Raw genomic sequence first — 23,979 nt, 5'->3', positions numbered from 1 at the left:
ATAAATTACAGTAATCTAAAATTTTAATGAAGATAGTTTTCTAGAAAAATAGCAAGTAGAAAAATGAATTCACTCATGCAATTACCTATGAATAACAAAATTTTATCAGCAAGTGGCTTTTTCCATTTACAAGTAAAATATAAAGTCAGATGTCTAGGTTTTCTAAGGCATCACAGAAACAATTTCAAAACTACTCTGTGAATTCTACTTTCAATCTGGAAAATTTACATGGCATTTCAAATAGGACAAACTAAAAGTCCCATCACAATCAGAATAAAGGACACATTTGAACTGAAACCGTTAAGAAAAATGTTGACTAATAAAGATCGGCAGTCTTGTCTTTACTCTTAAAATTTAAAATAATTGTTTCTAGATTGTATTCTAATATTTGTGCCAATACATTTAGCTAAAAAGATTTTTTACAATGTATATTTTCATATATATTGCAGGATGTTTTTCCTAGTACATTATGAACTAATCTTTCCGACCCTGTGATACCTGACATTTGCCAGGAGAACCTGTGGGTGTTTAAACTGGCAAACTCCCTTTATGTCATTGTTACAAAGATTTTCTTATATGCTTATGCTTAGGAACACGCCCTTCCAATATCTTAGAGAAAGTTAGTTAATATTTTGTGTAAAATAGGTTCCTCCTGGACTGTATTTAAAATCACATTGAATATGTTAAGGTGCTTTCAGCTGTGAATAACAATATCCAACTACAAGTGGTATATCTGGCCAGGCACAACAGCTCACGCCTATAATCGCAGGTGTTTGGGAGGCTGAAGCAGGAGGATCACTTGAGCCCAGGAGATCAAGACCAGCCTGGGCAAAATAGCAAGACCTTGTCTCTATAAAAAAATTAAAAATTAGCTAGGCATGGTGGCACGTGCCTGTGGTCCCAGCTATTCAGGAGGCTGACATGGGAGGATCAGTTTGATCCAAGGAATTTGAGGCTGCTGTGAGCTGTGATCACGCCATTGCACTCTAGCCTGGGCAACAGAGTGAGACCCTGTTTCAAAAAAAAAGGGGCATATCCAACAAAAAGTTGTATCATTTTATCTAATAAGATGTTTAGAAGGTATGATGGTTAATGAGTGGCAACCTGATTGGATTGAAGGATGCAAAGTATTGGTCTTGAATGTGTCTGGGATCGTGTTGCCAAAGGAGTTTAACATTTGAATCAGTGGACTAAGAAAGGCGGACCCACCCTTAGTCTGCGTGGGCACCAACTAATCAGTTGCCAGCGTGGCTAGAATATAAAGCAGGCAGAACTGGTCTAGCCTCTCGCCTACATCTTTCTCTCGTGCTGGATGCTTCCTGCCCTCAAACAACAGTCTCCAGGTTCTTCAGTTTTGGGACTCTGACTGGCTCTCCTTGCTCCTAAGCTTCCATATCACCTATTGTGGGACCTCTTGATTGTGTGAGTTAATACTTAATAAACTTCCCTTTATGTATCTATATCCTAATAGATCCTAATACTTAATAAACTTCCATATATCTATCTATCTATCTATCTATATATATATATAAATTCTATTAGTTCTCTCCCTCTGGAGAACCCTGACTAAAACAGAAGGTGATGGTCCCAAGCTAAACAGTGTCATCAGTGATCCAGTTTCTTTCCATCCCTGTATGTTGCCATCTTCAGCACGTTCACTTTGTCTACTGCCTAATGGCTGCAATATAGCTTCCACAGCTCCCATGAAATAAAATGCCTATGAAATGGCAGGAAGGAAGAGGTGGGGTAAAAAAGCTCTTCTTGACTATCTCTTGCTTTCATTACCATGAAAAAATCTTTCTAAAAGCCTTTTGGAAGAGTGTGGCTGAAAGGTTAATTTGACCAGATGGGTCACGTGGCCACCCCTACCTGCCAAAGAGGCTGAAAGAGAGTGTCTGGCATTTTTAGCCCCTCTCATGGGAAGCAGGCCCTGCCAGAAGGGAAAGAGAGAAATCCTTTTGGGTAGGCAATCAAAAGTGTGTGCAAAATCATACTTTTGGAGAATGTTCCTTAGTCTAAAAATAGTAATGTTATAAACAAGCATTCTAAATAGCTACCTCTTCTCTATATTTTCTGGGTTTTTATTGTTGCTTGGTTTTTTGAGACAGGTTTTTGAGACTGGGTCCTCCTCTCTCACTCACGCTGGAGTATATTGGTGTGATCACAGCTCACTGCAGTATTGAACTCCAGGGCTCAGGCAATCTTCCTGCCTCAGCTTCCTGAGTAGCTGGGACTACAAATGCATGCCACTATGCTTGGCTAATTTAAAAATAAATTTTTTTTGTAGAGGCAGAGTCTTGCTATGTTGCCCAGGCTGGTCTTGAACTCTTGGCCTCAAGCTATCCTCCAAAAGTGCTGGAATTATAGCTGAGTGTGGGCCACTGTGCCCAACCTATATTTCCTGTTTTGATTTGAAAATTAAAAATGAAACTTAAGAAACACAATCAAGTATGGGAAATGTTACATCCTATATAAAACAACTGTCAGTATGTTGGGGTGATAAGTAAGTTACTAGGATAAAAGCCAACTTGATTTCCCCCTTAGTAAGGCAGATCCTTTGAGATCCTGTGTGTAGTCTTATCGCTACAGACTTTGCACATTTAAAAAGATGTGCTCATGGTGTTTATGTGTTAATGGGAAATAATTTAGTATGTTAAACAACTTTTCTTTCCAGGCTGCCTCCAGTTATTTCTTGTTTTTTTTTTTGGTTTTTTTTTTTTTTTTTTTTTTTTTTGGTAGAGAATGGGGTCTTGTCACATTGCTTAGGCAGGTCTTAAACTCCCGGGCTCAAATTATCCTCCTGCCTCTGCCTCCGTAAAAGCTGGGATTACAGGCATGAACCACTGTACCCAGCCTGCCTCTAGTTATTTTATTTGGAATCTGTTTCATACCACTACTCTCCAAAATGTGCAAGACGTGTTTACTCACAGTTAGGTTGAATCCCTCAAGGTGCATTTCTTATGGGTGCCCTTGCTTGCAGTAGACTTAGGCTGGTTGAAGCATAGCCATTTTTCCTGGATATGGGTGGTTTCTGCATTTTGTACACACTCCTTGAACGTTCTGCTTCAAGAATGGGACTGGTGTCATGTGGTCCAGCAGCAACTCCTGCAATACAGAGATGCAGGCCTTTGAGTTTCCTGGGTGGCCCCTGACAAGACCATATTCCCCTCTGGCCTCTGAGGCCAGATTTGCCCTTGAAGCTCTGCTGCTTCATAGAGGTGGAGGCACCGGCATGCTAGGGAGAAGGGACCCGAAAGCTTCACATCTGAAAGTCTACAGTGGGCAGCACAGCTAAAACCTGGATCCCACATATTTCTTGTTCCATTTCTCCTCTTTTTATCCTTCAATGTTTACAGGGATTACACAACAATCAAACCGCAAGACAAGGCGAATGCATTTCCAGTGCACTCGGATGACACCAAGGGTTAATGATTGATCTCCTGAAAAGTTTAGTCTTGACAGATCTCTTTTCTTTTTCTCAGAAGAGGAAAAAAAAAAGCCACGACCAAACTCTCTCGTTTCATACGACTAAAAGATGAGATTTTTTTCCCCTCTTTGAAGAATACTGCATATATGTTTTTACCCTGGGCAGGGGACTAATTCTACTTGACCAAAATTCACCTGCCTGCCATAATTCCAACCTGGGGAATCTTATTAATTTGTCTGTCTCCCGTTTCTCTTTTTTTTTGAGATGGAGTTTCGCTCTGTCGCCCAGGCTGGAGTGTAATGGCACAATCTCGGCTCACTGCAACCTCCACCTCCCAGGTTCGAGAGATTCTCCTGTCTCAGCCTCCCAAGTTGCTGGGATTACAGGCGCACGCCACCATGCCCGGCTAATTTTTTGTATTCTAGTAGAGATGGGGTTTCACCATGTTGCCCAGGCTGGTCTCGAAGTCCTGAGCTCAGACAATCCACCAGCCATGGCCAGTGCTAGGATTACAGGCGTGAGCCACTGCACCTGGCCTGGCCCCCTTTTCAGTAGTAGAGAGAACAATTATGCTTGTCCAGTTCCTTGTCTCCAATAGCTGAGAGCAGGGATGAAACTGGAGTATACAAGTATAGGAGGGGGATCATTTTCTACTTTAGAGTGGACTGTATCCATCCATTCAAGAGATCTTATTGGGCACTGTTAAGAACGAAGTACTATGAGGGTGGCAATACCAAGAGAAAGCATGGGATTTCAGCCCCCAAGAAGTTTATAAACCAGGAAAGGAAATAAGGACACATTAGGTTGTACATAAGTGCCATGAACACAAGTGTTTATAAAACTTAAGACACATGCTACAACATAAATGAACCTTGAGGACATTATACTAAGTGAAATAAGCCAATCACAAAAGGACAAATACTGTGATTCTTGTTTCTTAGAATTATTTTTTAGTTCTAAATTTTTACTTTTTTTTTTTTTTTTGAGACAGAGTTTTGCTCTTGTTGCCTAGGCTGGCGTGCAGTGGCCTGATCTCGGCTCACTGCAACCTCCACCTCCCGGTTTCAAGTGATTCTCCTGCCTCATCCTCCTGAGTAGCTGGGACTACAGGCTCCCGCCACCACACCCAGCTAATTTTTTTTTTTTTTTTTGTATTCGTAATAGAGATGGGGTTTCACCATGTTGGCCAGGCTGGTCTCAGGTGATCCACTTGTCTCAGCCTCCCAAAGTGCTGGGATTACAGGCGTGAGACACTGCATCCAGCCTATTTTATTCTATTTTGAGGCAGGATCTTGCTCTGTCACTCAGACTGGAGTGCAGTACCATCACAGCTCACCGCAGTCTCAACCTCCTGGGCTCAAATGATGCTCCTGACTTAGCCTCCCAAGCAGCTGGGACTACAGGTGTGCACCACCACTCCCAGCTAATTTTTTTGATTTTTTTATAGACAACAGGTTTCACTCTGTTGCTCAGCCTGGTCTCAAACTCCTGGGCTCAAGCAATCCACCTTCCTTGGACTCCCAAAGTGCTGGGATTAGTGTGAGCCACCACGCCTATCCTGATTCCACTTATATGAAGTATCTACAGCAGTCAAATTCATACAGACAGAAAGTAGAATGGTGGTTGTCAGGGCCTAGGAGAAAGGGAGGAGCAGGGAGTTAGTGTTGAAAAGATACAGAATTTCAGTTTTTCAAAATGAAAAAGTTCTAGTGATGAATAGTGGGAATGGTTGCATAACAACGTGAATGCACTTAATACCACTAAATGGTGCATTTTAAAATTGTTCAGATAGTAAATTTTATGTTATGTATATTTTTGCCACACTTAAAACACTTGAGAAGGGCAAATATCAAATTGCAGTGTAACATAAAGAATACAACTCAGGGCTAAAGAACCTGAGTTTTCATTATGTTATTCCTGTTGACTGACTGTGTGATTTTAGCCAAATCTTTTAATTTCATTAAGTGTCCTCACCTGTGACATAGAGAAAATGATACCCTAACTTTTAAGGTTATTGGGATAATTCAATGAGGTAATGTATCAGAAAATCATTTAGCTAAATGTATGGTATGAGATAAAATAAGTTATCATGGGAATGATGAGGCAAAACTTCATAAGGGAAACAGGACTTGAACTGGTCTTAGAAGGATAGGGAATATTATTTATTGAGGGTCTACTGTCTCCCCATCTCAGTTCATGTAGCAAATGTTTGAAGATATTATCCTGATTTTACAGAGATACAAATTAAGACACAGAGATTTTGCACAAACCCAAAAGGTAGCTCAGTCTTTCAAATTCTTCATCCTTTCCACTCATAGGAAGTTGTGAAATAAAAAAAGTGTTAAAAGTGGAAATAGAATAAAAAAATAAAAAGGCAGAGATGATGAATAAATGCAGAAGCTTGTTCTTTTTTAAAGATAATTTTATTTGGAAATAATCTCAAAAAAAGTTTCAAGAAGAGTACAAAGAACTCCCTCAAATCCTTCACCCAGGTTCAACAACGTTAATGTTTTGCCACATTTGCTCTATTATCTCATTCTCTCAGAACCATCTGGAAGTAAGCTTCAAACATCATGCCCTTTTAGTCTGTCAGAGAGGACAAACTGTTCCTCTACCCTCTTTGGTTATTTCCTTGGAGCCCTGCAAATTAAACTGATAAAAGACAGATTCACAAGAAAAAGCAACATTTGATTATGTTGGTAGGCATGGAAATTCACAAGGAAATGTGACTCAAGGAGGTGGTTAGAATTTGGGGCTTATATACTATATTAGCCCATTCTCATGCTGCTAATAAAGACATACTTGAGATTGGGTAATTTATAGAGGAAAGAGGTTTAATGGACTCACGGTTCCACATGGCTGGGGATGGCCTCACAATCATGGCAGAATGCAAAGGAAGAGCAAAGGCACATTTTACATGGTGGCAGGCAAGAGACCATGTGCAGGGGAAGTCCCCTTTATAAAACCATCAGATCTCGTGAGACTTATTCACTATCATGAGAACAGCATGAGAAAGACCTGCTGCCATGATCCAGTTACCTCCCACTGGGTCCCTCCCATGACACATGGGAATTATGGGAGCTACAAGTCAAGATGAGATTTGCATGGGGACACAGCTAAACCAAACTGCATACCACCTTAATTGGGGATGGGGAGGTTCAGAGGGCACTTCTGAGAGAACAAATAACTTCTTAGAAGGGTTTTGGGGAAGGGCACTTACAGAAAAAAATGATTTTTTCTTTTTAAAGATAAATGAATCCTTAGGAGAATAGATGGGAGATACGAGTTTGTGACAATGTCTGTTTGGGTGTGGCGCCAACTTCTCATCTCCATCTAAGTGGCTCTCAGGGAGGGGTTTAGGGTGATTGAGTTTTTTTGTTTTTTTTTGTAGATTCTACTTTTAGACAGATAAGAGGTTTCAGGAACTTGGCTGGGCATGGTGGCTCACGCCTGCAATCCCAGAATTTTGGGAGACCAAGGCGGGTGGATTACATGAGGCCAGGAGTTTGAGAGCAGCCTGACCAACATGGTGAAACCCCAGCTCTACTAAAAATACAGAAATTAACTGGGCATGATGGTGCATGCCTGTAATTCTAGCTATTCAGGAGGGTGAGGCAGGAGAATCACTTGCACCCTCCTGGGTGCAAGGTCACAATGAGCCAAGATCATGTCATTGCACTCCAGCCTGGGCAATAGAGCGAGACTCTGTCTCAAAAAAAAAAAAAATCATCCCCAATTAAGATGGTATATGACATGGTTTAGCTGTGTCCCCACCCAAATCTTATTTCTCCTTCAGCCCAAAATAATTTTTAACAACACAATGACTCATTCTAAATCTGTTCAACTCCTGTTCTTCAGCCTGTGTTGCCTGATAACTTAAACACAGAACATTCTCAAAATCAGGAAGTTCAATGCTATTAGCCCAGAGCTGAGCACCCTGTGCCTGTTCCTCAAGTACCTCTTTGCTGGCAGTTTTAATCTAGAAATGAGGTTGGCTAAGCTTCTTGCAACTATGAGAGGACTCTGTCTTACTCAGCAAAGATTTAAGTGTCTACTCAAATATTTCTAAGGTGCAAAATAGTGTTCTAGACACTTACTACTCAAGTGATGTTTGATGGAGAGCCACATGAGGTTCTCCATCAAAACCACAGAAAACTATGCTTGCATCAATTTCCCCCCCTTTTAGAAAGGGCACCCCTCTTATTGAAGGCTCTTGTGCCCTGGCTCCCATCTGCTCCCTCAATTATTTTATCTTGAGTCCTTTCCATTAGTACCAAATATGCACATGACTCTCCTATTGCTGAAATAATGATAACTTTCTCCTACATCCTTCACTAGGTCCCAGTTTTTCTCTCCTCCCCTTCCAAATTGAAATTCTTGATGGCATTTTCTGTATTTGCAGTCTCTACCTGCACACACCCCACCCACTCCACCATCCAATCCAACCTGGCTCAACTTCTCCTGCCACACTAGAGCTGCTCTCTCAAGATCATCTATGAACTCTTCTACTACAGAGATCCCCAACCTCCAGGCCACAGACTGGTACAGGTCCATGGCCTGTTAGGAACAGGGCTGCACAGTAGGACGTGAGCAGCGGGTGAGCCAGAGAAGCTTCATCTGTGTTTACAGCTGCTCCTCACTTCTTGCATTACCATCTGAGCTCTGCCCCCTATCAAGTCAGCGGCAGCATTAGATTGTCATAGGAGTGTGAACACTATTGTGAACTGTGCACGCAAGGGACCTAGGTTGCATGCTCCTATGAGCATCTAATGCCTGATAACCTGTCATTGTCTCCCATCACCCCCTAGCTAGGGGACTGGCTAGTTGCAGGAAAACAAGCTTAGGACTCCCACTGATTCTACATTATGGTGAGTTGTATAATTATTTCATTATATATTACAATGTCATAATGATATAAATAAAGTGCACAATAAATGTAATGCACTTGAACCATCCCAAAACCATCCCCTACCTCTGGTCCATGGAAAAATTGCCTTCCATGAAACCAGTCTCTGATGCCAAAAAGTTTGGGGACTGCTGTTCTACTAGAATCCATGGGTATTTTTCAGTCCTCATCCTACATTATTTCTCTTTCAGCAACATCTCATATTATGAACATCCCCCTCTTCTTGACACATTCTCTTCCCTTTCTATAATGCCAAACTCTTATGGTTTTCCTTCTAATTTTCTGAAGCTCCTTTGTTTCCTCTTCCTGTACTTTTTTTTTTTTTTTAACTTAAATGCTGGTGTTCCTGAGATCTTTATCCTAGGACACTTTCCCTTTTATTTTCATTCTTCCATATTTTTGCTGGATAAAATGCACTTCCAAGTATTTGGGGGGCATCAGCTCACAAATGGCATCTCCAACTAATTTCTCCTAAGTTCCAGATCTGTATATACAACTGCCTACTTGCCATCTCCACTTGGAAGTCTCTCAGGCATTCAAACTCAAGAGTTCCAAATTGAGGCTGACTCAGTGGCTCACACCTATAATCCCAGCACTTTGGGAGACTGAAGGGGGCCAACCACCTGAGGACAGGAGTTCAAGACCAGCCTGTCCAATATGGTGAAACCCAGTCTCCACTAAAAACACAAAAATTAGCTGAGCGTGGTGGTGCACACCCATAATCCCAGCTACTTGGGAGGCTGAGGCAGGAGAGTCACTTGAACCTGGGAGGTCAAGGTGCAGTGAGCTGAGATGGAGCCACTGTACTCCAGCCTGGGTGACAGAGTGAGACTCCATTTCCAAAAAAAAAAAAAAGGGAGTTCCAAACTGAACAGCTTTTCTGATGTTCCCTAGCTCTGTCAATGGCATTTCCATCACTTCATTGCCTTCTTGACTACTTCTTGAACCTAATACACACCTAACCATCAAATACATCAAATACTTTTGGTTTGTTCTCTTCTCCTTTCCAATCTCTACTGCCACCACTGTATTCTCCATCACTATCATCTCTTGTTGAAGATTACTAAAATAGTCTTTTTTTTTTTTTTGAGATGGAGTTTCACTCTTGTCACCCAGGCTGGAGTGCAATGGCATAATCTCGGCTCACTGCAACCTCCACCTCCCAGGTTCAAGCAATTCTCTGGCCTCAGCTTCCCGAGTAGTTGGGATTATAGGTGCCTGCCACCATGCCCAGCTAATTTTCATATTTTTAGTAGAGACAGGGTTTCATCATGTTGGCCAGGCTACTCTCGAACTCCTGACCTCAGGTGATCCGCCTGCCTCAGCCTCCCAAAGTGCTGGGATTATTATAGGCGTGGGCCACGATGCCAGGCTGTGAAATAGTCTTCTAGCCGATTTCTTTGCTGCCAGACTTGCTACTCTCCCACCCATGCTTTACCTTTAGCTGAGATGATCCATCCAAAAGGCAAATCTTGCTTGAAATTTTCAATGACTTTCTATTTGCAATGATGCTGAAGTGCACACTCTTCTTAACATATTTCTAAGACTTGGGCTCTGCTAACCTCTGTAGCTTAATTTTTTGCCACCATGTACTTGTAACACATAGGAGTTCTCAGCATATATCTATTGGTTTAAAAACAAATGGCATTTTTTTCTTACAAAATACAAAAAAGCAAAATTTTATTATTTACTGCTGTATCCCCAGAGCCTAGAACAGTGCCTGGCACATAAGTGTGTAATAACATTTGTTAAATGAATCAAAGACTTTATGTACTGATTTCAGTGATTAAAGAATGGAGATGAGCATAACAAATGGAACTTTTTTTTAACCAACAGCCATCTCTTAGTGTAACATATTTGTAAGAGTCATATTCTAAAATTTGGCAAGCTTAAAAAGTAACTACAGTGAGCTCAGAAGAAAAACATTTCAAAGAGGGAAAAAGCACAGCTAACCAACTTCTTTTAAACTGGTCATTTATTATAAACAGAAAAATGGTTTAAATCTTATAATAAAATACAAATTCATAGTATCTGCATTACCCCTAATTTTCATGATTTAAATTATGACAATAAAAATTAATGCATGTATTTGAACAAGTAATCAAGAAATGCAATGTTCCATACTTAATCATATAACTAAAACAGATGAAGATAAAATACTTACTTTAAAATCAGGATATCTGTTCCAAAGACAGATTGTCTTTTTAATGTTTAAAAATGAATATTAAATGATTCATAGATAGAATTAAAGCTTGAAAATCTATGAAGCAAACAATACTTTAATTAAGAAGGTGGTAAAAACAGTACTTTTAGATAATAATGTAGATTAAGGGTAATAATCTCCAGATTGCTAGTCTATATTGTTTAGGAATAAGAAACGCTATTTCCATAAAAAATAAAGCCACCTAAAGGAAAAAAATGATTTAAGCACTCTATTCTAATGAAAACATGAGATATATACTCATTTCATTGTATTACTGAATTGTAAAAGTAAATTAATAAATAGTTGCCTCTCACATAAATAGTAATTAGTTTTCAAATGAGAGGTAATTTTATTCATTATATTTATTCTTTCCAAAAAATGTAAATTTATGCCTCTTATTGGCTCATATGAAATATCTTTCAAGACTAGCCATCTCTTTTGGATGGCTAGCCAATCATTTGAGGAAAACAAAACATAAGATTATATCCCTACTTTGTACCAACATGAAATACATTCCATGTGCATTAAAGAGTTAAATATTTTTTTAAAAATTAGATCACAAAATTATTACAAGAAAATGTGAATATTCATAAAATCTTGGAGTGGGGAAGATTTTCAAAACATATCACCAAAGGTAGTAAACAAAACAAAGACAAACCATGAAATACTGAAAACAAAAATGAGCATTATACTTAAATGGAGTTGTAATATATTTACATGTAACTCAAATGGTAGAGCTGAGCTTACAAGGAAAAGCAGTAAAAAGATAATCCCTCACATGAAAAATGGGCAAAGGACGTGGATTAAGAAAAAGAACACAATGGCCAATAAACACATTTTAAAATATTCAACTTTTTTAAAAAATCAAAAAGTACAAATTAAAACAAGATGCCATCTTTGGATACCCAATTAACAGAAAAAAATTTAAATGTATACTATATATATAACTGTTCATGCTTCAAGAAAGTCACCTTTAGGATTTTCCTAAGAGTTTCTAGAATTGTCTAAAAAATCACAGAATGCAAAAATATTTAGTTGTAAGGATATTCCTAACAGTTTTATTCATAATATTGCAAAATCAGAAATAATAGGGGCTGATTAAATTACAGGATATTTAACACTGTAATATTATATAGCCACTGAAATAACATTAGAATATTAGTAACATAAAAAGTGTTTGTAATACATTGTCAAGTTTAAACATTGGTTTACCAGTTTATGCATAATGCAACTCTGTTTTCAATTAATCACAATTTATTTTCATTAACATGTTTTCTGTGATTAAAGTGTGTTTCTTTTCTGATAAGAAATTATTTTTCTATAAAAGCCAAAAAATTACATTATCGATCTCCTTCTGTTCTAACTTCTTTTTTCTAGGTATTTCCATAACAGAAAAGGGGTACCCTAAGCTGGAGAAGGAAATGTTCTATAAATTGTAAAGTGCTACCTCCCATTATAGATTTCTGGTAATACATAAAGGCTAGAAAAATAGTAGAAGCCATTAAAAGATGAAAACAAAGTAGTTCAAAGGTAAGAAAAGAATGCTAGGAATAAAGTATGAAAGCTAAGGACCTGTCAAAGAAAGTACGGTATGGTCAACTATGTTTGTAAACCCTTTGTAAAAATGTGATTCCTCAACAATGAAAAGGGATAAGAAGGTGACAACCACTGAAGGGAAATAATGGGCAAAGGATATGATAAGGAATCTACCAAAGCACACATATTTTAACAAAGAAGTTTAAGCTGGGCATGGTTGCTCACGCCTATAATCCCAGCACTTTGGGAGGCCAAGGCAGGAGGATTGCTTGTGCTCAGGAGTTTGAGACCAGCCTGAGCAACATAGCAAGACCTCCACCAAAAACAAACAAACAAACAAACAAACAAACAAATTAGCCGGGCATGGTGGTGGGTGCATGCAGTCCCAGCTACTCAGGAGGTTGAGGTGGGAGGATTGCATGAGCCCAGGAGGTCAAGGCTGTAATGAGCTATGATCATGCCACTGTACTCCAGTCTGGTGATAGAACAAAGACCCTGTCTCTCAAAAAAAAAAAAAATAAATAAATAAAAAACTTTAGCCTCTTTTCTAACAACAACAAAATGCAAATTAATATTAACAGGTAATGTTCTCACTCACAAGTGGGTGTTGAACAATGAGAACACACGGACACAGGGAGGGGAACATCACACACTGGGGCCTGTCAGGGGGTGGGGGCTAGGAGAGAGATAGGAGGAGGTGGGGGGCTACGGGAGGGATAGCATTAGGAGAAATACCTAATGTAGATGACAGGGTGATGGATGCAGCAAACCACCATGGCACGTGTATACCTATGTAACAAACCTGCACGTTCTGCACATGTACCCCAGAACTTAAAGTATAATAAAAAAAGAACATGTAAAAAGTATTATTGTGAAATATAATATCCCAGACCATGTGCAGAGTAGAACACTTTTTATTGTTCGATTTGGTGGCTTCAAAGGCCATCCTATCCTAAATTCTATCCTATATTGGTTTGTCATAGTTCTTCCTTCTGATTTAATATACTGTTTTTATAAGACTAGATGTAAATGTCAGCCTATGTTACTATCAATAAACACACTCATGAACACAGGTTATTTTGACTAGTTACAGAAGGCAAAATCCTTAGCCATTCACTTAAAGACTGCTATTGTTTATCCATTTTGATTGGGGGAAGAAATGCTTAAAAGAGCCCAGGCCTGCAAGATACTCTGGACAATCAGAACCAGCTTGAAGGCACTGGAAGCCTAGAAGGCATATCAAAAGGAGGCAACATCTAACACCAGTACAGACTGAGATTTCAGGGCAAATTAAGTCCTAATCCTACATTCTGAAAATAAGTACTTTAAATTCATAATACCAGTAACGACGTGAGCATCCCAGGCACCATATTAACTACTTTATGTAAGCTGTTTCATATAACAGTCTTAAAAAGAAAAATACTATTATGTTTATTTTAAGGATAGTTAAATCTATATAGAAAAATAAACCTGGATTCCCTACCTCATATCATATATTCCAGAAATTAAAGATCTCATCATGAAAGTACAACTTTAAAGCAAATAGAAGAAAATGTAAGAGAATACTATTGTGACAGGACAGGACTTTTTCAATAAGACCTACAAAACATGAATAACAACTCAGGAAATCAATGGATCTTGCTATATTAAACTAAAGATTGTTGTTCAACAAAGGACCTCATAAACAAAATTTACAGATGAGTGACAGACTGAGAAAATTATTTGCAGCATCTAAAATGTATGAGATTGATACCTAGGACTCGGGTTGTTCTGTAAGCAGATTGATATCTGGAACATGGGTTGTTCTGAATATTTGTAAAACAAAGCAAATATTTCAGGCTTTTGGCTATATGATCTCTGTTGCACCTGCTCAACTCAGCCATTGTAGCACAAAAGCAGTCATCAAATACATGAATGAATGTGTTCCAATAAAATACAATAAAAGTTGATTAAATTGGCAGTGAGCAAGATTTGGCCTGCAGGCCATAATTCGTTGACCTCCAATCTAGAATACACAAGAAATTTCTATGGATCAATAGAAAAAGTTAGGACACACAATAGAAAAATAGGCAAAGGATATCAATAAGCAAGTGGCAGAATGAAAAATACAAAGGGGTACACAACTATATGAATCTGCAACTTTGTTAGTAATCTAAGAAATGCAAATTAAAATGAAATGTTTTTTTCTTTTTGAAATGTCATTTTAAACCCAACAGATTTGTCAGAACATGGAAGTCAGATAATTCAGGTGGAGGTAAGGGTGTGGGCAAACATGGAACCCTCATGTCTTGCCAATAAGAGGATCAGTTATAAAAAGACATTTTTGGAGGGCAATCTAGCAGTGCTAAAGGAAATCAAGTATGTGTTTCCATACTCCAAATAAAGGGGAGTTTTTTGATAAAGGGCAGCAGGCAGCCTTATAACATTACACATATATTACGTTTACTTTGTAATTAAAGACAATATACATGATCTTTATTTTTCTCATTTCACTCTGAATGGACAAAAATACCACCATAGACTGTCACTAGTCTACAGACCAGAATGTGTTTTAGAAATGAAGAAATTCTCAATATTCTTAGAGTCTAATTCTTAACAGTTTAGAGTTACATATCTTTAAGAGAATTGGCTTTAGGATGCCTGACCAGATTAATGAGATGCAAAATCTACATAAATTGAAGATAAAGTGAGAGTTCAATCTTATACTGTGGAGAGCCAATTACAGGGTTCCGCTCTTAGATCCTGCTAGGTTTTCCCTCCTCTACAGCGTCCAGGAGCACATCAGTAGAAAAGTTTGAGAAGCATTCAGTTAACAAGAAGGGACAATTATTGACTATCCATCAATCTTCAGCTAAATAAAACTAACATGGGTGTTTCTTCTTCCCTTTAATGGAAAATTAAATTATACAATATAACCTGCTTTGTAATTAGCCATTTTTTCCCTACCTCCACCCTGAGTATAACCTATTATAGCACTGAGTTCTGAAACAGAGGGATTTCCTTTCATTGAATTCATATGTCATGGTCCGATAAAATATACAATGGATTATTCAAATTAGTATGGCCCCAACAGCAAGAGTAGCTTGCAAATGCATTGATTTAAAAGGCTTATTGTCTCAAAGAAAGTATATTTACATGCTCAAAAAAAACTGTTATTCAACTCTTACTTTTCTGAAAACCATTCCAGAATTAAAATAGTTGTAAAATAACTAAAACACATTTTTCCCTCCAGTCTTTTATCACATGTACATTTACTTAAAAGGTTAGATTACACAAAAGCATATGCATACTATTGTTTGCTCGGGCATTAAGAGAAAAATAGTTTACATGGAATTGAACACTTCAAAGTTCACACATTAAGAGGGAACCTTATGGCATTTAATTATATCTCAATAAAGCTATTAAAAAAGTGGCTTAGATAATCAGTTATCTAGTCTTGTGGCTTTTAACTGTAGTGTACTGGGATCAGAGGCAAGAAGTAATGGAATGAGGCTAACCAATCAAAAACAAACACGGGAGGAAGCACTAGGGCAAAAGGTCAAGAAGAACCAAATGTCAGGGTTAAAACATTCTCTTCCAAGAATTCCTAACTTACAGCAGACTTTTCTGTCAGACACTAATGAAAGGAAACATGATAGTCCTCTTTCTTCATCCATAAGCCAGCCATTACCAAGACAGTCGCGAGTGCACAGGAGCCTCATTTAAAAGACTTCTTTTCAAGGCCTGCAACCACTTTCAGGTATAGATTATATGAATGAAAACTGAAGGCTGCTTTTAGAATCAAGAATTTAAAAACAATTAAGGTCTTGCTTTATGTAATAGGAACAATTTTGATAGAAAAGAGTTAAAAAAAGACAACATATAGATGATGATAAACATAAAATGCTGGTACACATTTATTCTTTTATTGCTAAACATCCAATGCTGGAGATTACGATATCTTCAAGTTAAGGTTTAAGAATGAATTACAGAACAGTCCGAAGATTTGTAGAAAAAAATACCTGTGCACCATTAGTATGTGAACATTCAATAAATACCATAGGACAAAATGATGACTGAGAGCCACAATATCCATGAAGCACATGTTTACAATTTGCTGTTAGAAAAGACAATGACCTGTAAGAGCGATTATCAAAAGGTCAAGTTTAACTGTATGTCTTTTCAAACTCAGATGCTGAAAAGAATATATACATTCTTTACAGATTGTAGGTGATTTAAAAAAAAATTCTCAAAAATGTAAACAATGCAGAGTAGGAACACTGAGAATAAAGTTTTACTGTTGAACAAAGTGACAACACAGAAAGAACACTTTCTTCAATCCTCAAAATAATTCATTTTTCCAATCACTCCACAGAAACCAAAGTACATTCTTTCCATAAAGATGATAATCTGCCAGGGACACAAAGACCTTCCAAGTTTTTTTTTTATATTAACATATATTTACAGTAAATATTCAATAATGCTTTTTACGGCTTACTTAAATAGAAACATGCTTTTTCTAATCCATAAATAACACTAATCATTATTCACTCAACTGCATTTATTAAGTACTTACATCTCATGCACTGCGCCAGGGATGCAAAGATGAATATGATATGGTCCTTGCTGTAGAAGTGCCCACAACCAAGCTAAACAAGACAACACATAACATTTTCTTTCTTACTTAATGAGGCCAGTTGTATACAAATGGTACTGATCTGCTCTTTCCTAGTAAAGTGGTTCCCAAACCCTGATCCTATGGATCAACAGACCAAAATGTTTAACAGCTGAAATAAAATGAGATTTGGGTTTTGTTTTTCTACTCAGAAAAATAAATTAATAAGATTTCTTCTATTAAAATTTTTTCTCCATTTAAAAAAAACGGACTTGCACATATACAACCTTTTCATTAGTAAACTGCTTACTTCATGTAATCAAATTAGTTATATAAGTATTTCATGGCATTCTCCAAGCTCTACTACTTGAACAGGTCTGAGCATTACTATGCTAATATACTCTGATCACAAACGACTGTCTACCTAAAAATAGAACAAATGTCATATTTTCTGGAATAAACCAATAATTCGCAAGGCTTTTGTACTGATATTAACTGATGACTCAAGTCATTAATAAAATGTTAAAATTATATTCAATATACAATTTCTATTAACAAGGCAAATTTGTAATACAATCTAAAAACTTTCATAAAAATGATTAAAAAATTTTAGTGCTTAAAGAGTAACTCAATGATCTGTAAAAGGTAACCTCATGGAATACCTCAGTAAAGAAGTTGGATACATGGCTATTAATGAGTTATTGCCCTTAATCACTTCTGAGTGTATGAGAGAAGCATATATTTTTCATCAAAGAAACAGCAAGCTCAAATACTTCTAAAACCAATAGCTTCACACTAGCCTGCTGACTTCCCAAATTTCCCAGGTCTGCATCTCCGCTCCAAAAGCCCTCAAACCAGGTGTGGCTCTTCCGAGCTCAAGAGTCAGTTCCCAGGCTCTGGCAAATCCACGTCTGTACTCATGTATAGCCATTCTCACTATACTACTAAGTCTTCTGTGGACCCAGAGAGGTAGATTAGCGGGGAGACAGAAAGCAAGGACTAGGTACTTAATAACCTGACCAGAGAAACATGGGAGTCGCTGGTGAGGACACAGTATGGCTCAGAGTTTAAGGTCATTGCTTCTTGGAGACAGGAACCCAGGAGCTAGGCCCCAAATGGCCTTAGCAGGACAAGAGAAAATGTTTACCCTGGAAGGGGTCCAAGCTTTAAAGCTCTATAGAGAATGGGAAGCAGGACTGCTGAAGAGCCTCTGGGGTGTCTTGTGATCTGTCAGGAGACTTGGTCTAGTTCTGAGGTTCAACCCTACCTGCCTCCCTCAGCTCACATGCTGCTGGTGTGAGACACTTCGTACAGCTCACTGTGGATGTCAAAGCTAGTGCTACTTTGTGAGGGGGCAGAGACACCTTATCAAAGATGTAATTCTTGTGGGGCAAAACATGTCTCATGATATCATAGGTCTTACTTCCTATTTTGTTCATTTATTTGGTATCATTTAACAAAGATTTTTCCCTTTCACATCAGCAGACTCTTCTACAGAATTTTACTAATTATAATCAGACCTCAGCTTTCAGAGCACAAAATAATACACCATTAAATTTTAAAATACTTTTCAAACAAGACAAAGGACAAGAGATTCAGGCCAAGAAAATGGTCATCCTTCCACTTGGCCAAAGTCTAATCTCCTTCAGATTTTGATTAACGATGTTTTTGTAAGAAGTGTTTCCCTATTAATTGCACCCAGTTCTATTCTCCTTTATACTATTTCAACACAATATGTAATCACACGAAATGGTATTGCATGAATTTGCACCTGTTAAGATATTATTCCACAAGCAACTGGGTACATTCAGTCTCTAAATTAGAATGTAGTCAGGGACTATGCCTTTCATTTCTTCTGCTTATCTTCTACTGCAGAGTTTGGGTACTCTGGATATGGGAGGAGCTCAGGGTTGTTGGCAAAGATGTAATTTTAAGGAAACACTTTATATTTCATACCAAGAATTTCAATGGCAATGGATATTACCACATAGCTGTATACTGTAATTCAGGGTTTCTGCCATATGAGTGCAAACATTACCGTGCTGTAACCATCCAGAGTCCCAGGGTCACATTGGCAGCCAAAAGTACACTGCCACCCAGCAAGATGAAAAACCCTATTAGATCTTTGACATCATTGTCTCCAATCACTGAGGTAAGGGTGGCATCCAGGAAAGAGTTTAAAATCCATTGTCCATCCAAAGCAAAGCAGGGTACTGCATTAACAATAGCCAGAGCTCCTGAGAGGGAAATCAGGTATCTGGGTTAAAATCAGTTAAGGAACCAAGCGTGTGAGGTCTGAGTAGCAACCACATTTCTATAAGTCAGAAAATATTTTGCTGTGACTGAATTTGAGATTATGCTTGAATTCTCTATTTTCTTTAAATCTCTGCCATTCCTTCTTAGATCTCTACTACTTAAAACAAATGAGTTTATATTATTTCAAAGTTCAAAAACCTTGACTAGAAAAATAAAGACCAACCACTTATAAACTAAGCCAATCTATAATGAACTCATAGGAAGACTAAGGCTTTCTAATCCTTTAATGACACAACAGGGAAAGGAATGTGGAAGGAATAAGAAATAAGGGGAAAATTACTCTTTGGGTCTTACAAAGTATTACTTTAAATTAAGAAACAAAGATTTTGGCCTTTGAAGCCTACTTTATTTTATTACCATCTATAAGGTTATAGCATAAGTCTCTTTGTGACAAAGCTGCACAGTCTATAAGGTACAATCTTTTCTTTTTCTTTTTTTTTTGAGACAGAGTCTTGCTCTGTCACCCAGGCTGAAGTACAGTGACACGATCTTGACTCACTGCAACCTCCGCCTCCTGGGTTCAAGCGATTCTCCTATCTCAGCCTCCCGAGTAGCTGGGACTACAGGCGCACGCCATGATGCCTGGCTAATTTTTGTATTTTTAGTAGGGACAGGGTTTCGCCATATTGGTCAGGCTGGTCTCGAACTCCTGACCTCAGGTGATCCACCCACCTCGGTCTCCCAAAGTGCTGGGATTACAGGTGTGAGCCACTGTGTCCAGTCACAATCTTGATTATACCTGTTTTTTTTCAGTAACTGCTCATATGTTTTCCATTTCTTTTGTAAATAATTGAGGAAAGACATTAAAAAATTTAAAAGCGACAAAAATAAAGAACCCTTCCACAACTTTCCAGTAATTCAATTCTGCATAATAATTAATATGAAAAAATTCATCTTTTATGTACTATGATAATATGCTAAAGACCACATGAGATTTGGCCTTCTGAATTGCTATCTTAATAGTTGAAACCAGCTTGATCTTTCTTGTGCATTCCTCCCTGGGATCCATGGAACGGATTTATACAATTCCTGGTTATGCAATTTACATCCTCTATTTGGTCAGAACTAATAGGCTCAGATGGGGCAGAATTCATCACCTCACTAGTAACTGAAGCTTCCATTCTTTATAAACTTACTAAAATGTTTTAGACCTGTAAATTCAATTCTCAATTTGTATTCTGGGTTCTTTCCCTTTTACGTCTTTAACCTTTCTCACTCTGATTAATCTTTCTCCTCTGACTTCTTTCCTCCTGGGTACAATCTGATCTTTTTCAACTTTCAAGACTCTTTTTTAGTTGTTAGCAATTAAGTGATGCTTGTGAAATCTATACTTGCCATGTTCTATTCAAGGTAAACTTGATCAAGCTCCAAGTAACACACTTTTAAAACATGTTTCACGCCACAAAGGATACTTGACAAATGTCTCCACAACCACTGGCAGATCTATGCTTAGAAAGTTGAAACGTGGGATAAAACTGGTGATGCTCACTGAAAAAGAAGGAATAATAAATATTATTAATACCAGAGAAGCAATAGCATTATTAATTTTACCATATGGTTGAAAATTGGGCTAGCAGATTAAACTGAGAAAGCCCTTCCTAAACATATGCAGGCCATATACCTCACACATAAAAACAAATAATAATTCTAGAACATCTAATAAAAACGGCAGAATGAAAAAATATGTCCCAGTTTGCACTTCTATTTTGAGGCAAGAGTAAGAAATTTACATTAAGAGTCCTTATCCTTTCAAAAGGGTATAACCTTAAAATCAGATTTACTCCTACTATTATGCTACTTAACCTCTTTCAGGTCTGTGGGTTTTTTTTTTCTCCATTGCCATAACAAGGATTAAGATGAGGGAATTTAAAGTCTCATCTACTCTGTGGATTCCATAATCTTGTTTTTGTTTAAAACATTTTAAAACTATCATGTAATTAGGTAGAACTCATAGTACACATTTCTTAATTACCCCCACTAGGGACATTTCTTCATTTCTTGGGGTTTTATTTAATCTTTGCAATCAAACTAATAGATAAGAAAAATGACCTCAGTTGTAGTTCAGGATATGACTATGGAGTAATGAGAGAGTCTTTTAAAGAGTAATATAAAACCCACATATCCATTAACTATGAATGAATAAAGAAAATGTGGTCTACCCATACAAAGGAATATCATTTGGCCTTAAAAAGAAATAAGTACTAATTAATGACACAACACAGATAAACCTTGAAAACATTAAGCTACATCAAAGAAGCCAGTCATAAAATATTCCATTTATATGAAATGTCCAGAACAGGCAAATTTATAGAAACAGAAAGTAGATTAGAGATTGCCAAGGGCTGGGGGGTGTTGGGGAGATACAGGGAGTGACTACTTAATGGGTATAGGGTTTCTTTTTGGAGTGACAAAAATATTCTGCAGCTAGCTCGTGGTGATGATTGCACAACTTAATATATTAAAAATCACTGGGCCAGGTACAGTGGCTCATGCCTATAATCCAAGCACTTTTGGAAGCTGAGGAGGGAGAAATGCTTGAGCTCAGGAGTTGAAACTAGCCTGGATAACATAGTGAGACTCTGTATCTACAAAAAACAAAAATTAACCCAGCATGGTGGCACCCATCTGTGGTCCCAGCAACTTGGGAGGCTGAGGTGGAAGGATCACTTTAACCCCAGGGGTGGAGGTTGCAGTGAGCTGAGATTGCACCACTGCATTCCAGCCTGGGCAACGGAGTGAGACTCTGTCTCAAAACAAAACAAAAACAAACAAACAAACAAAACCCCACTGAATTGTATACTTTAATGGGTAAATTGCATGGTAAACTATTTTAAAAATCTTGTACAACAAAATGAGTTAGACTACATGATCTTTAGCCATAAAGAACTTAGTCCAATACTTAGTCCAATGATGCTGCCACTACTAAGATGATTATGCTGGCCCAGTTTTGAAAGTATATTCATTTGAAAGTCACGTGTCACACATAAATTACTTTATAGTTACATCCCATGCATCCTGGCATTCTCTATGGTATGTTGCTTTTGCCACAGTTTTGGGGAGCTTGGATAAATTTGATAAACTCTCAGAGGACACCTGAGAGATCGCCTATTTGACCTGGGCATAAATGGTAGGGAAGGAAAAACATGCCATTCTCCATAGGCAGGCATGGATTCAGCTCCATCTTACTTTGTAAGTTCAGATTATCTTCCTACTGCAAAATTTTCACTTAATGCTTAAGAGCAAGTTAAGAAGACTTTGATAAATGATCAAATTTATAATAAATGTGTTAATGCAAGGATTGGTAGTGAGTTTCTACCACTGAGACTATACGTGATCTTAATGATTTTCTAAGGGTCTACCACAAAAATACTCACCTGTGTAGTGAAGATGCAGAGGATGTCCTACGTATAACATATCAATTTGAGGTGGGTGTTTCACTTTTATTAAGCGAGTGTGAGTTTCCAAAGAAGGTATTATACAGAAATTTGAACTTGAGCTTTTTTCACAGTCTTTGTTGGTTCTACAAACTTGGGTCGCTTCAACTGCTTTCCGGGCAGGAAGACAAGTATGCTATAAATAAAATATTAATCAGTCAATATTTGAAATGATTTATTAAGAAAAACCTAAGTTACATTCCTTAAATGTCTTTCATGCACCTAGCATATCAGGAATGAGGTTCATATAAAAGAAATGCCATCTATGTGCACCTACTCTAAAATAGATTCAAGTACCCCACTTGGGCAAAATAAGATATTATCACTATAAATTTTTAAAGATTTTCAGATGAATGTGACATGTGAAATGCAGAGATTTTAATAGAATGATACAAATAGACCAAAAGAGAGAAGTTTCCAGATTCCATTTTAGCTGTATATGCTTATTTTGTAGTAATTATATCAGACAAGCAAGACTGTTTCAGGGACAACTTACCAAACGCTTATTAAAATTATTTCTGTAGGAGAAGCACACATCTGTGAGGCTGTGATTGTTACAGCATTCGGTTGACCCATCTAGCCGTTTGTATGCTAAAGAGAAATACACTGTTTAATAGAGTCTCTTACATAAAAGTATATTTGTAACAAATAATGCCTTTAAGACAAAAAGAATAAGTAAAATGGCATAGGAATTTAGAAGCAACTGTACAATTCAGAGTTCAGCTTGAGGGCTACTTGTTGCAGTTTGATTTTATATTACCAAAAGAGATACATTCAATTTTAAATCAAGAAGCAGCAGTTACCCTAGGTTAGTTGTCCTCGTATAAACTGGCCTACCCATAAAGCTGGAGTTGCAGTGTCTCAGTAGGTTTCACAATAATAAGTCCTGCTGGTCAGGCACAAACATTTAATGAACTGCTATTATGTGCCTGAATGCTGATGATCCAACATTACCTTGGAAGCCCTGCATTGTGGTAGTGGTAAACGGGACGGGGTGGGGGGGCGGGCAGAGGACGCCTAAGATATCCCCATTCTATTGAAATACCGATTTTATCCCCAGGCTTACTTTGGGGCTCCCCCTAGAGAACCAGGGATGCCCAATTTGATCCACAGATGTGCACATATCTGCCTGTACACCAGTAATCCAGTTACCATTTTTGGAAAACAGCAATGGGGCAACTGTTCATTCCCTTTATTTATTTATTGAGACAGAGTCTTGCTCTGTCGCCACTGTTCTACTTATTTATTGATTGATTGAGTGAGTGATTGATTGAGACAGAGTCTTGCTCTGTTGCCCAGGCTGGAGTACAGTCGTTTGATCTCTGCTCACTGCAACCTCTGCCTCCAGGCTTAAGCAATTCTCCTGCCTCAGCCTCCTGAGTAGCTGGGATTACAGGCATGCACCACCGCACCCGGCTAATTTTTGTATTTTTGGTAGAGACGGGGTTTCGCCATGTTGGTCAGGCTGGTCTAGAACTCCTGACCTCAAGTGATCTGCCCACCTCGGCCTCTGGAAGTGCTGGAATTACAGGCGTAAGCTACTGTGGCAGGCCTATTTATTTA

General features: G+C 38.0%; 1 protein-coding gene across 4 annotated transcripts in view; it reads right to left on the bottom strand.

The window, feature by feature from the left end:
• MBTPS2 (membrane bound transcription factor peptidase, site 2) overlaps positions 1-23,979 on the bottom strand; it is a 111,061-nt gene that overhangs the window by 44,577 nt on the left and 42,505 nt on the right. For 2 of the 4 annotated variants that reach the window (XM_032286114.1, XM_032286116.1), the window contains 5 exons: positions 22,913-23,007; positions 22,357-22,552; positions 20,395-20,470; positions 18,705-18,923; positions 2,736-3,105 (listed from right to left, as the gene is read on the bottom strand). In XM_032286114.1, the coding sequence (XP_032142005.1) occupies positions 3,084-3,105; positions 18,705-18,923; positions 20,395-20,470; positions 22,357-22,552; positions 22,913-23,007 (608 nt within the window). In that variant the 3' untranslated portion in view covers positions 2,736-3,083. Of the gene's footprint in view, positions 1-2,735; positions 3,106-15,938; positions 18,924-20,394; positions 20,471-22,356; positions 22,553-22,912; positions 23,008-23,979 lie in introns of those variants that run through there. The other 2 variants (XR_004271147.1, XM_032286115.1) reach the window with 2 other exon arrangements.

The sequence above is a fragment of the Sapajus apella genome, unplaced genomic scaffold (genome assembly GCF_009761245.1).
Source record: "Sapajus apella isolate SASKATOON/1434 unplaced genomic scaffold, GSC_monkey_1.0 scaffold17, whole genome shotgun sequence".
NCBI classification, from domain to species: domain Eukaryota; kingdom Metazoa; phylum Chordata; class Mammalia; order Primates; family Cebidae; genus Sapajus; species Sapajus apella.
This window is presented reverse-complemented; position numbering and strand designations above follow the sequence as displayed.